The 14,221-nt window shown below is 30.5% G+C and overlaps 1 protein-coding gene across 2 annotated transcripts in view; it reads right to left on the bottom strand.

The window, feature by feature from the left end:
• Positions 1-3,476: 3,476 nt before the first annotated feature.
• The window catches only part of MS3_00006706 (uncharacterized protein), a 74,645-nt gene continuing 63,900 nt past the window's right edge, over positions 3,477-14,221 (bottom strand). The window contains exons 9-11 of one of the 2 annotated variants that reach the window (XM_051214924.1): positions 9,574-10,252; positions 7,319-7,353; positions 3,477-4,497 (exon numbers count right to left, since the gene is read on the bottom strand). In XM_051214924.1, the coding sequence (XP_051068110.1) occupies positions 4,428-4,497; positions 7,319-7,353; positions 9,574-10,252 (784 nt within the window). In that variant the 3' untranslated portion in view covers positions 3,477-4,427. The remainder of the gene's footprint in view (positions 4,498-7,318; positions 7,354-9,573; positions 10,253-14,221) is intronic. The other variant, XM_051214925.1, reaches the window with a different exon arrangement.

Genomic DNA, 14,221 nt, shown 5'->3' with positions numbered 1-14,221 from the left:
ACATTTAAAGGATGGGAATCCCATGAACCTAGGATCATCAAAGCATCCTTCAAAACAAAGAGACAGGAAAGCACAATGAATGTTATCCAATTCTACTCACCAACCAATAATAGCAATGAAAATGATAAGACTCAGTTTAATGAGAGTTTGCGTTTGGTCGTAGCAGAGTGCACAGGAAACGACCTAACAATCCTGATCGGAGACTTAAACGTCAAAGTCAGGATGGACAACACCATGAGATGACATGGACTGGGAGAGAGAAACGAAAATGGGGAGGGATTTGCAAACATATTTGCATTGAACAGATTGGATATAAGTGGCAAAATATTTCCACACAAACGCATACACAAAGCTATATGGGTCTAAAGAAATTATACCACAGTGAGTCAGATTGATCATATTTGCATCACTAAAAACTTCAGACGGACAATGTAAGACGTGAGAACCAGAAGTGGAGCTGATATGGCTTCGGATCACCACCTGGTGGTTGCGAAAACAAAACTTAAGGTAAAGAAGCAATGGACAGCTGACGAGGCAGGATTACAAGGGTTCAAAACATCTTTCCTTTGAGATACTGACAAACTCAACGAATTCAAGATAACTCTCAACAACGGGTTCCTGGCCTTACAGGACCTACTGAAAGAAGAAACTACGATGGAGGCTAACTGAAAAGCGATCAAGGAAGCACTAACTTCAACGTGTTTGGAGGTGCTCGGCGACAAGGAATGGATCTCTATCTAAACCCTGAGGAGGGTTGAAGAAAGGAGGAACAAGATGACAGCAATTAACGACAATCGAAGAACAGCAGAGGAAGTCAAAGCACAAGCTGAATACATAGAAACAAACAAGTAAGTGTGAAAAAGCATTAAAGCTGACAAGCAGAAATAAGTGGAATAGCTAGCAGCGACAGCAGAAAAAACTACGAGAGAGGGGTAATAAAGGAACTATATGACACGAAAAAAAATGTGCGGAGAAATATAGTAAACCAAATAGATTAGTCAAGCACAAAGAAAGGGAATCAGTCACTGAGATTCAAAAACAGAGGAATATGTGTGTAGAGCACTATGAGGAACTGATTGGCATACCAGTTACATTGAATCCACCGGAAGTCGAAACAGCGCCTACAGACCTTCCTATAGATGTCACCCCAACAACGATTGAAGAAATCAGGATGGCCATCAGACAAATGAAGAGTGAGAAAGCAGCAAAACTTGGCAATATAACAGCTGAATCACTAAAGTCAGATATAGAAGTAGTTACAAACATACTTAACACTATTTATGAAGATTTGGGAGGAAGAATAAGTGCCGACGGACTGGAAAGATTGATGCCTGACCGTGACACCAAACAAAGCAGATCCAAGCATATATGAGAACTACAGAAGTATCACACTATTGTCAGTAACAGTAAATTTTTTCAACAGAATGATGGCGTACGGAACAACAAGTCCATTAGACGTCAAACATCGATATCAATAGGATCAAGCGATCCGTAAGCATCGGTCATACATGGACTAAATCGCGACACTACGGAACATTGTTTAACAGTCGGTTGAACGGAACTCATCACTATACAAAAACTGTCTTGGTTATGAGAAAACGTATGATCATGTGGAAGGGAGAACATTATGGAACCTTCGTCAATACCATGGTGTACCAGGGAAGATCTTCGACGTCATTCGGAATTTGTACGACTGACTACAGTGCAAGATCATGCATTCCAAATGAAAACCGCTATCAGACAAGACTGCTTACTCTCTCCATTTTTATTTCTTCTCGTGGTCGACTGTATTAGGAAGATGTCCGTTTCTCAGGGTAAGGCACGGAATATAGTGAACAGCTAGGATGCAACCAAACAATTTGGACTTCACAGATAGCCTAGTTATCCTGTCCCATACACAACAACAAATCCAGGTGAAGATAGTTAGTGTAGCAGCAGCCTCTATAGCAAGAGACCTCAACATACACAAGGGAGAAAGTAAGATTCTTAAATGCAACACAGCTAATACCAACGCAACCATACTTGATGGGAAACCTGTAGAAGAGGTGGAGACGTTTACGTATATGGGCAGCATTAACGAAAATCTGAATTCAAAAATGCTAATAAATTTAGGGACTGAAATAATGGAAAACCGGTCGAAACCACTGCGATGTCCCAATAGTTTTAAAAAGATATCATTCCTAAGCATCAAATGCTCATGATTAAAATTCAGTTTAAGCAAGCTGTTACTCTTTCTTTCATGATTAGGAAACTTAAGATAACTACCTGTTATAAACACCCCTTACCAAATTGTAAACTTAAGAGTTATGGGAAACTTTGGAAACTTCCATAAAATGTTTCGTAATTTACTAGCATGGTGTGACCTCAAAGACGTATCAGTTTGTTGTTTCACAGTACTTAGTCACTCAAACTTTTTTGACTCATCTCCCTTCAGATTGTCTGAACTTTGTAGTCAAATACAAGTATTTACAAAGTAGCGTATTTCATGTAACCAGATAATCTGCAGAGCATACTCCATATAACAAAGTACTCTACATTTTCAAAAGACAGGATAATAACAAATCAATCAACAAACAGACAAAACGTGAGTTCTTCAAGAATGTTGCTTAATGTTAAACTCTGAATGAAACAAGGTTGTTAAAATTTCCCCCAACTTCTAGACCCCTTCTATAAGTAACCATGTCGGAACATTGCTTTACGGACTAGTTCTCTGAATATTATTTGTTAGTTTACCACACTGTTTATATGAATGTTTAATTGAGAAATGGGAAATTAAGGACGATTACCGATTAGAATGAAAACATCCTAGCAGTAATATCACCCGTCACAATCAAACGATAAGGAACTGACGCTCATAGCCTACTCGTTTCGTATGTTGTGATAGTAATCATTGGTATTTCCTTTGAATAACTATATTTATTTTAATTTACTATATCAAATGTAATAAAACTCATATTTCTCAGAAAGATTAAAACCAAAGTTACAGTTGTTTAAATCCTAACATAACCATCATTATCAACATTATGCATGAAGTACCATCGATTATTTAATCTACTAAACATATTCCACAGTAAAATAGATTACAAATAAAAGGATTGACAAGATAACTCTTCAGTTAAAGTTGTTTGTTAGATATATACATGTTAGAAAGATAGCTATCTAACCATAGTTCAAACAAATCCCATTGTATTTTAGCAAACGAGCAACCTGCTGGACATCTAAAACTCAATTTTCAAAATCAAACATTCCATAAATCAAGGTACTTGATACTAGAGTAACCATTAAACTAGTCTCTACTTCTAATTAGTATATCGTCTTCATATTGTTTTCGTTATACAATCATCTATATCATGTTTACTTAACTTTGTAAGAAAGAAACCTTAGTAACAGGAACAAAAGTATTTGTTTTCTTTTTGACAGTGTCTCCTAATTCACATTTGGAAAAAAAGTGAAAAAGAAAACCGTAGAAATTCAACTTTATTGAACAAGTTTTATTATTAACTATTTAAAATTCAAACAATTAATCCGATAATTTAATTATATTTAAATTATAGATAGAAATAAAAATCATCCATTTACATTTTCATAGTATAATTCAAGTGAGTTCAATATTATACAAATTCAGAATTTAATAAATAAATTGAAATATAATGATGATTAAAACAATCCATTGTTGATTATGAATAAAAAGTTAATATGATAAAGCCCATTTTATTGTAAGTAGTGTAGATACATATTATAAATATACTATTTTTCATATTATATACATATTCGGATAATTTTGGAGACATGATTCTGAATATAATAACAATAATAATCCGATGACAATTGCTGAATTCTCTTGTCATTTACATAAACTATTGATTTTTGAGTACATAATGTAGGACGATTGGACTGAATTATGCATTGAGTTTTTCTATATTGATTCTGTACAATTACAAACTAACAAAATTTGGTAACCAGAATTAAGACCACCTTAACATAAAAATATTTACTACTGAACGAATGAAAGTTCAGGCTAAAATGACAGAATCAATACAGTAACTTAGCTATCAACATTATTGATAATGTAATGAAACACAAAAAATATCTAAAAAAAAAAGAATAAATCACATGGGAGAAAAAATACAATGAAAGAAATACTGTTTCTTAGAATTTATTGAAAATAATTATGGGCAGATTTTAAAAATCTGTTTTACTAATTGGGACTATATACGAAGAAGAGATACTATTAATAGAATTCGTACTTCCTTTTGATACAAGACTTGTAGCGGTAAATGTAGATGTTATACAGGATTTTGCTAGAGACTGATGACTAGCTAAATTATTTTTATAATCTGAGATATTTTTGAATGCGGTATTGGGATTACTTTTCGTAGTTGATGCTGAAGATGTTCCAGTTAGACAATTTAAACGATTTGTTTGTCCTAGAAGAATCCGTAAACGAGGCCTGCCACAATCAGAACCAAAAGGATCAAGAAGTGGAGCTTCGTGAGGCTAAATAAATATTTAATATTGAAAAATATAGTGTTATTGAGAAATAGAACAATAAACAGTGTATCAAATAAAAGATTTGTATTGATATGAACCCACATCAATTTTAAAGAAAGTTTTCATAAACTACGAAAGTCGCGATGCATATATTGATAAAAACCATAGTAGATTGGTGAGTGTATGTTCGGAGAGTTTAAATATTTTTAATTTCAATGCCAGATTATGACAAAAATAGGTCAGTCCTGTTTACGGCAAAGAAAATGGATATAAAGTTTTACATTGAATAAGGTACTAGATACGAAGTAATAGGATGATTTAGAAAGCTTGTTATTCACACTATAAAAAGTCGTGCAGACAGAAAAACATCTGTACGACCTCTTACAATGGAAATATTTCCCTTCATAGTGGCCCCAGCTGAGTTAAGTAATCGAGAAAACCAACTAATACTGTAACGTTAGATACCCGAGCTCAAAATCTACAGAAAGTCACAAACCTGATTATACATGCTAGGGGGAACATGTCAGCAAGGTGTATTTGTAATTTTAAAGGAACTGATGATTAAAGAACTAGGCAAACTATTTATTAACCAATGTGTAAAAAGTTATGCTTTTACATTTATCTTACATAATTGTTTTATCCTTTCGTTATTTTTGAATAGAATAAAATCCTATCTTCATCAGTTAATTACACTCTAATGTTATTAACTTAAGTACACAAGTTTTATTTATTTCATAACTTTGATAAACTCATCATCCTTAATTTGAATCTTTTCTTGTATTTAATCAATTTTGTTTAATGTACTTGTAATATCAATTCTTTATTCAATCAAACTTCTTATGTCCTCTTCTCAAGCTGATGATTCCTTTATTTAATCCTTTAGTGTTAAATTCATTTAATGAACTTCATTAATTGTAAGCCTTTTATACTAACAAGTAAAGTTGTCATAATAGTGTTTCAGGGAAACACAATCGTAAAACATTTGAAATAGAACTATAAAAAAGTTTCTGCGCCGAAATATTCGTTCTATGTTTTGATGGAAATCATAAATTGAATTAAGAAATATAAATATGAAATATGCGATTTTCATGATATTACTTTAACAGATGAATAAATAAATAAAGTTAAAGAACGATTTCAGTATGTATTTGAAGAGCTACTTTCTCTTGAACCATTTTAGAAAATTGAAATAACAATCTAGCACAAGAATTTCTATAATATTGACATGAGAGAGTTATATTTATGAAACGTGTGATCTGCTACTAACCAATGATGAGTCAAATGTAAATTATCCGTTCTCTTTGGTTAGTCCACCAAATTCATAATTATATGAACTCGTTAATTTTTAATTTTGTTAGTTGTCTCATACTATGATGATGTGAAGTATGGCAACTTGAAACAATAAGCATTTATGACTTGTCCTACATTGTTAATGATTAAATGAAAAGACTGGGTAAAAATGAAATGCTAACTCAAAGAAATAGATGATCAAATATTATAATACAAAAATATGCTCATGTTAATTTTACTGAAAAAGTTGTCTATGAGTCATAGTTTATGAGTTTAGATAAGTAACAAGATAAGGAATGACAAAACTGATCCAACAAGATGAATTTTATACATAATAACGAAAATTTTTAGGTGACAAGAGAAAAATATCAACAAGTAGATTTACTGAATGCAAATTTCGGCAAATTAACTCTTGAATCAAACAAAAACATGGTTGTCCTTGTTGGAAATTGTACATAACTTTCAAAAATCATCATTAGATACAGGTCAATGGTGTATAGAGTCTAGTAGACCTTCTACTGATTGATTCACACGACTACTATCTATTTATTTTAATATTATAAGGATAAGCTCACTTAGTTATAACTTTTCACGGATTGGCATGCAACTAAGTGGTAATAATCCATAAGTATTATCAATATTTCTCGGAACAAATTAGGTAATAGAAAACTTGTTTATTTTTTAGCGTTCAATCTAAGAGTTAGAGATACTTCTCAATTATATAAATTAAAGATAATGGATTTCTTTTCGAATTAATATAAGCATTTACGAGTAATTATTAAAGAATATGATAAGTTAAGCATCAACAATAATTATATGAAAAAGAAAGAAAATCGCACAAATTCTATATATATACATGAGTAATTATCTGAATCATTTTTTAAAACCTTTCATGTATGCAATTGTAGCAACCATCAATTGTTTTTCATCGAAAGATATTTTATTTGTTTAAACATTTATAGTAATATAAACCATATTTATTTCAGTAGTGTTAAAATAATGAAATGATTTTAAAAAAATTAGTCCCTTTGATAAATTTCGATAATGTAATTAAAAGACGAAGATTATCAAAACTATGTGATATATTAGCGCAATACATTTCGAAACAATCTGATCACACATTTACTTGTTAAGAGCATTTATATATAAAACAAAATGGTTAACAAGTATATGTGTGATCAGATTGTTTCGAAATGTATTACGCTAATATATCACATAGTTCTGATAATCTTCGTCTTTTAATTACATTATCAAAAATGAAATGATTATTTGTTTATGTAAAAATATCACCAAGCAAAGATTTCTGATATTTATTTCAATAAAAGTTTGTAAAGTATGCGTTTAAGTAATTTATCAGAAAAGAAAATATATTGTATTACTAAATGATTTTGTTTTATAATGAAAATACTAACAAAATTGTTTTAAATTATTATTTAGTTAAATAAGATAGTTGTTATCAGTAATAATGAATGTAAATAAAATGTGAGATAAAAATCTAATTCAGTTGAAGAAAACTATACAAACATTCATTATTTACCTGCATATAATTTTGATTAATAACAGCTGAATATTCTGTGAAATTAACAGGAAAAACTTAATAATAATTAATTAACTTATGTCAAATCCAACTTGTTGTTATAAAATAATTGGTAACTAACTAATTAAATAAAATAACATTTTAGAAGAAAACCTAAGAAAAAACTATGACATCCATGTGTTTTCGTACTAAATAAATTACCCAACTTTTTTTTAAGACTAAATCACTTTGTATAACAAACTGATATCCACTGAAGAACTAATGCCAAACAAGCGATACGGAATCCGTTCTGTGGAATGTGCTTATAACCAGCCATACTGGGTTAAGACCAACACTTGTAAGTGTCGTGAAGAACATTGTTTTAATACAACTAAAATGGAATCAGATGGTTAACATTGTGAAGCTGATCCAATTTGTAATACAGCACTATGATTATACAATGCCATAAGTGGTAGATGTCTCATTTTAACTTGACGTTCAATTCGATTTAGTCAAACTACACATTTTTCAACATTTATTCAATCATCTATCCAAAGTAATAAGACTAAGAGTGTGTTGGAAACTTTAATGTTCATCATCGGTTGAATACACTCATAAATCATGCGCACATATGTTTTACTAAACTAGTTCAGACAGAGATTTGTGAAGGGTAACCTTAGTTAGACGATTTATCCACTCACTCAAAATAAGCACTCTCGTGTTTACACTTCTCACTAGTCATAAACAGAGTTGAATTCACCATTACACCAATAAATTTATAAATGGACGAATACAATTATGTAACAAAGTTTTATTTTTTTAAATTTTTTTTATCTCACAGAAAATAACAAAGATCTTTTTTTTTATTACTCATAAATAATTAAAAGCGATACTCCCTATTCATCGAAATTTAATAAAATGGGCTAGTTATTTTCAGAAAATTTTGACAAGTTCAGAACATTAGGCAATATAACGAACTTGAAGGACTGGTAACAAGTTGCACTGCGTTAACATACTGCAGTTTTCAAGATTATTTGTTAAAATAAAATCAAAGGAAGAAAGTATTACGAATACATTTGCTTGTCTTGACTAAAAATCAACCCAGTTCGAATGTATTAATACATATATTATCTACCCAGAAGGCTTGGTGATTTATGAATAATCATCGAAGCCGGTATTTTAAAGTTAGGTGAGTACAAATTAATTGGAAACAACTGAAGTAAATCGCACAAATAGCACCTTTATTGATGTTATTAGAAAACTTATGCAGTGACGTAACAATGTCTATGGTACTAAATTATGAAAATATTTTTCCTAATATGAAGTAAATGCAGAATCACTGTTAAGAAACGATAGAGAAACAAGGCAAATGTTAATAAGTAGATTCCATGATGTTCTTTAACTAAAATACAAAAATAGTAGACAAGTAAACATAAGTTTACTGGAAATATGAAGTTAACAGAAAGATAAGAGAGGAAGAGAAGTTATAAACCGAGAAATACAAACCAGGATAAGAAAAGAATTCGAGCAAACGTTTTTGGTACGTATAGTGTATGTATAGTGGATAGTGTTTCAGAACTCTGGAAAAATTGAAGACTTTTATTTGATAGGTTTCTTTCTAATCAAACGTTCCCTATTAGGAGCACTGTTTGTTTCTTTCATCTTTTGCATATAGAATCCCAATAAACAGTAAATAAAACAAACGTACAAGAGTAAACGAGAGAATTTCTAGGGAGTGGTTTTATGGATAAAAATACCCACATATTTTGAAAATAGTCAAAGTTTTATTCTAAAGAATTGTAGTTCACGTGATGCTAGAAAACTTGATAAGATAGAACCAAAATTTTTATTAGAACTAACAATGTTTGTATATAAAAAATGCTGAGAAAACAATGAAGTGATTGGTGCAGTCTGGTTTGAAACTTCTCATACATACTCACAGACAATGACGACGACTGTCCACAAATAGATTAAGCCGATAAGAATTCAGATTATATCAATATCATGAATTAAATAAAAATATAGAAATGTACAACAATATATTTCATTCTAAGGATTGGATACTAACATCTATGTGATGATATCTCAAGGATTTTAAGTTGAATTTTACTTCAGAAGGAAGTATTTTATGGAATTCGTTAACTCAAATTTCAGTCTATAAACATTTATACTTAATGTAAATATGATACTTAAGGCCAAAATGTTGATATAAAGAAATAACGACAAAAATATGTTAACAACAATAATATAATAATCTTGAATAATAAAAAACTAACCTGAACAACTTGTCTAGGTGGAGTAGTTTTTCTACAATCTAATGAATTTAATTGTTTTAATGTAGAAGAATTGTCTGAACTTTTCTCAGTTGTTTTTCTAACTAAAGTACTTGACTTATCTTCAACATCAGATGACCAATCTGAATTATCATTGGAGCTGTTAACATTAATGCCATTATTATTAATATTCAATCCCATTACTGATAATTGTTTGGATACTTGTGTATTTGGTAGTAATTTATTTGACTGTTCAGTAACATCCACTGATGTCTTATGACCACGTGTAAATACACGTGTTAGACGATTAGAATTCATTAAATCACCGGTAACTGTTAGAATTCGACGTTTCTCGCGTCTCGGTGTCAATCCAATTGGATTATTCAGTGTTAAATCGATATCCTTAATGGTTAGATTCAATGATTCAGCATCGCGAATAACATCAGTTTTAGTAAAAGATGCTACGGCAGTATTTTTGTTTTCATTCATATTAAATACATTTCCATTCATGTTTACATGCTTATTACTATTATTATCCGTAGATGATTTGGTTTGAGATTCTGATGAATTTATCAACGATAAACAACTTCCATTGATTGCATTAGTTGATGTAATACTACGTTGCATTATACCGTTTGTACAGCTTAGCCGACTAATACTACGTCGACGAAAAATTCTATGCCTATATTTTGTGAAAGAAAAGAATTTCATAATACAACTGGTATTAAAAACGGAGATATATCAAAGTAGAAATATTATTGCTAAAAATTTATTGAGTGTATATTCATAATACACTGAATTAACATTAATAACAAGTAAAGTCACTTCGAATATTAATGTCCATTCATATGTAGTATGGTTAGAATTAAATAATACTGATTGTCAATAAAGATATCTGTCAAGTGTTTCATTATAAACTTATATTAAGGATTATTAAACACTCATTTTATCTTACAACACACATTTACAAGGTTACATAAAGTCACCTATGAATCTCAATTTTAATAATCAGTAATTTGGCTTTTGAAAAAGTCTAATGCTATAACGATGACCTATTAACTCAATGAACCCAAATGCTATTTATTTGTAAAGCCAAAAATTAGCTTTTGTCCACAGACTATGAAATCTTCCCGTCTTACATTAATAAAAAATCTACTTTGGCTTTGTATAAAAAAACAATTGAATGATTATTGTAAGACAGGATTCTTTTTTGATACAGAACAGTAAATTTTAACAACAACCTTTTGACTTACATAATATCATATCAAACGTTCACAATTCAGAAATCTATCAAATTAGTTCAACTACTAATGATAGACTACAGTTCCAAAGAATTAAAATAAAAGCCTTTTTTGATAATACCATAGTAGTTTAGCATGGTAGATCCTTTATCTACGTGAGATCAAAATAAATATTCAACCTTGAGTTACAGAAAACTTTTTCCCCGGAAACCGAAATTTACGAAATACACTTTGTTATGCTCCACCTCTGAGTGAACATTTAAACAGTTCATGAGTTCTCATAATTTTGATCATATTTATATGGATTTAGGTATCCTGCCTCCTATCGAATCATTAAGAGATAATTGTAATTCAAACTCTGGCCGGACAGCTTAGCAACATGCAACTTAATATTATTTGTGTTTTGTCCTTGCGTCACTATAAATTTTGGTTAGTTTCAATTTTGTTCCGACCTTCATTAAAACTTAAGGTTAAGAATTGTTCATAACTTTCTTATACAAAATGCCTACAAATTATACAACTTTAATTATAATCTAGACGACATTAAATCCAGTTCAAACAGTACTCGACAGATTCTTTAAAAAAAGATTATGACAAACTGACTTTTAAATAATGCCTAATAAATAAAAGTTTACGTTTTTTCCGTTTGAGTTTTTGACGTTTCTTCAAATGAAATCAATTAAAATATAAATGTTCAAGATTTTAAAGTCAAAATAGTCGTCTGTATGCTTAGCTAGTTAGCAGGAGGAAGTTACATTGCATAAGCCATATATATATATATATATATATATATATATATATATATATATAGAACCTCGAAGTCGTGAACGGGCATGAATAAGATATTTGACTACAGTAATAGTCATGATGATTAACATTTCCTATTTACATCATGAGAGCCATCATAAAACTAACTTCTCGAGAGGTTTGGCAAAAGCTGAACAGCGTATATTACGCAACACAACATTAATAAACTGAAGGGAGAGTACTTGTTACGGAAACACATACATCTTAGCGTGACTCGAACTAGAATAGAAAGTGGACGGAAGTTAAAACTGAAGAACTCAACTGACGAAAATATCTTTCGTAATAGCCACTTTCTTTTCATGTCTATAATATGCACACAACGAGAGTGGAATATGTGTTAAACATGAAAATCTATTTTCCAGCTTATCATTTCATCATTAATACAGAAACATATTCAGAAATTATACCGAGTGGAACACATTGACAAACAATTACTAATGTGAATAGTATTTTGAAAGATAAGTAAACTATTAAAAATAAATAAAATCAATTTTCGAACGTAGATTTAGCGCGGGAATTACCGTAAAATTTCCGAACCAATAGTTTCTGTCTCCATGATATGTAAAAAAATAGGTTTATAGCTCTTTTTTATCTTGACTAAAACCTTTTTCAACTATTTCCCTCTATGAAACTGTATCATTCATTTGCAGATGTAGCAAATATCCTTAATTGGTGGTGGTATAAACAGTATTTCGATTTGTTAGAGAAATTATTTGATTACGATTCTAACATTGACTTTTATTGACATGAATAGTTGATCTCTAACTTATCAATATTGAAGTTTCAAGACTAGACAATTCAAAAAATATCATAGATCATCTAAAGTTTATTTTATTAAAATGTCAATAATAAATTATAGTTGATAAATCAGTTGAAATTCTAATCGATAGTATTGTTTATGCTTAACTACTTGATGTGTTTTATTGTTTTACGTCATAAAATATGTCTCAGACATACAAACGTTGTGAAGACACAATACAATTTTGAATAAAACATGTAACCATAGTAAACAATTTAAATAATGTTGATGATAGCAATAATAAGAAGCCATAAAAATAGTAATTTGATGAGTGTGAAATATTTTACAGATTCTTAGAATTTAAATGGTTGACTAATTCTTGAAGATTTTAACCACATATGACCTAAGCTGGAGGACAACATAAAGGAAATAAGGATTAGGTAATTATTTTGGTTTGCTCTTAGGACTCATTATTAATGAGCACACAAAACTGTGCACAAAATTGAACCCAGAATCCTAATATTTCGCGAAAACTATTTATTTGATTCGCTGAGTAAGAAGATTTCAGGTTTGATCAAGTAAATCATCTGACACCACTTATGGATAACCGCTTTCTGCTAGACATGGTTGAACTTCAGTAAGTAAAACTAATCACCAGAATTTAAGAATTTGATTTCAACGCCAATTATTAGTAAATATATGAAGAATATTTGGTTTTAGATAGCTTTTCGAGTAATTCCTATCTGTTACAAAAGCTTACTTAAGGTTATTATTATTGTTGCGTAACAATCTTCCATTCATTTATTGGAAAGTATACATGTATATAATAGCAACCTTCAGTATATATATAACACAACTGAAACTGTCAAAACTTTCATAACAATTATACCGTAATAGTTTAGACAATACGTAACAATGAGAATTCACTGTAAGTTTGTATAGTTCTCAGTATAGGATTGTGGAGATTGTTAAGTTTTAATTGAGGTCATGAAACGACCATTGTTAGACCACCACTGAAAAGCTGGAAGCACCGGACAGCCGTTTCATCAATGGGATGTGTTTGCGTAACATCGTGGATTGGTTGAAGTTAGATATTACCACTGTTGGATCCCAACTCAATGGTCTAGAGTTTAAGCGTTTGTGCGAGATCGAGGGTCCTGCATTTGAGTTCCGCGTGCGGGATTCATTTGCATTGCTGAGGAGTCTCATGCTAGAATGAAACGGCCGTCCACTACTCGTAGGTTTTCAGTGGTGATTTATTATTGGTCAGTATATAATTCTGTTCAAAACAGCTTAAGTAAGAAACATAAAATAGTAGTACGTAAACATAAGAGAAAATTATGATTTTTTTCTAGAGGGTGGATAGATGAAAAGTGAATATAACACGACATTTGAAACATTTCTAGATAGTTATTTAATACAATAAGAGAAATAATAGTAATAATGACGGAAAGAACAATAAACAAAGAATGAATCATCTTGACATTTATTTCCAGGTCTATCACATGCTGGTTTGTCATGCTTTCTAGGATAAGCAACAGCAATAAGAATAGGAGATATGAAGAAGAAATAATTAGATCATAAGGAGTGAAATATTCTTGTATGTCAACAATGTAAATTGGTGACCAGTTTATGAACCTTTATCTACGTAATAGAACATCAATAATATGGTAAAAATACTAATCGAATAACTATGGAGACAAGTATAAGAAATAACTTTTTTAAAATTAAGATGAATAACAAATCCTCACCATTAATAGTAAATAATATTAGATGAAAAGAATAAAATATCCTTATTGTAATTTGAAGGCTTGATGATATAAGTGGGGATTTCTGAGAAATGATGAGTTTGTGTATGATTCCA

Source organism: Schistosoma haematobium, chromosome 2 (assembly GCF_000699445.3).
Source record: "Schistosoma haematobium chromosome 2, whole genome shotgun sequence".
Classification (NCBI taxonomy): Eukaryota; Metazoa; Platyhelminthes; class Trematoda; order Strigeidida; family Schistosomatidae; genus Schistosoma; species Schistosoma haematobium.
This window is presented reverse-complemented; position numbering and strand designations above follow the sequence as displayed.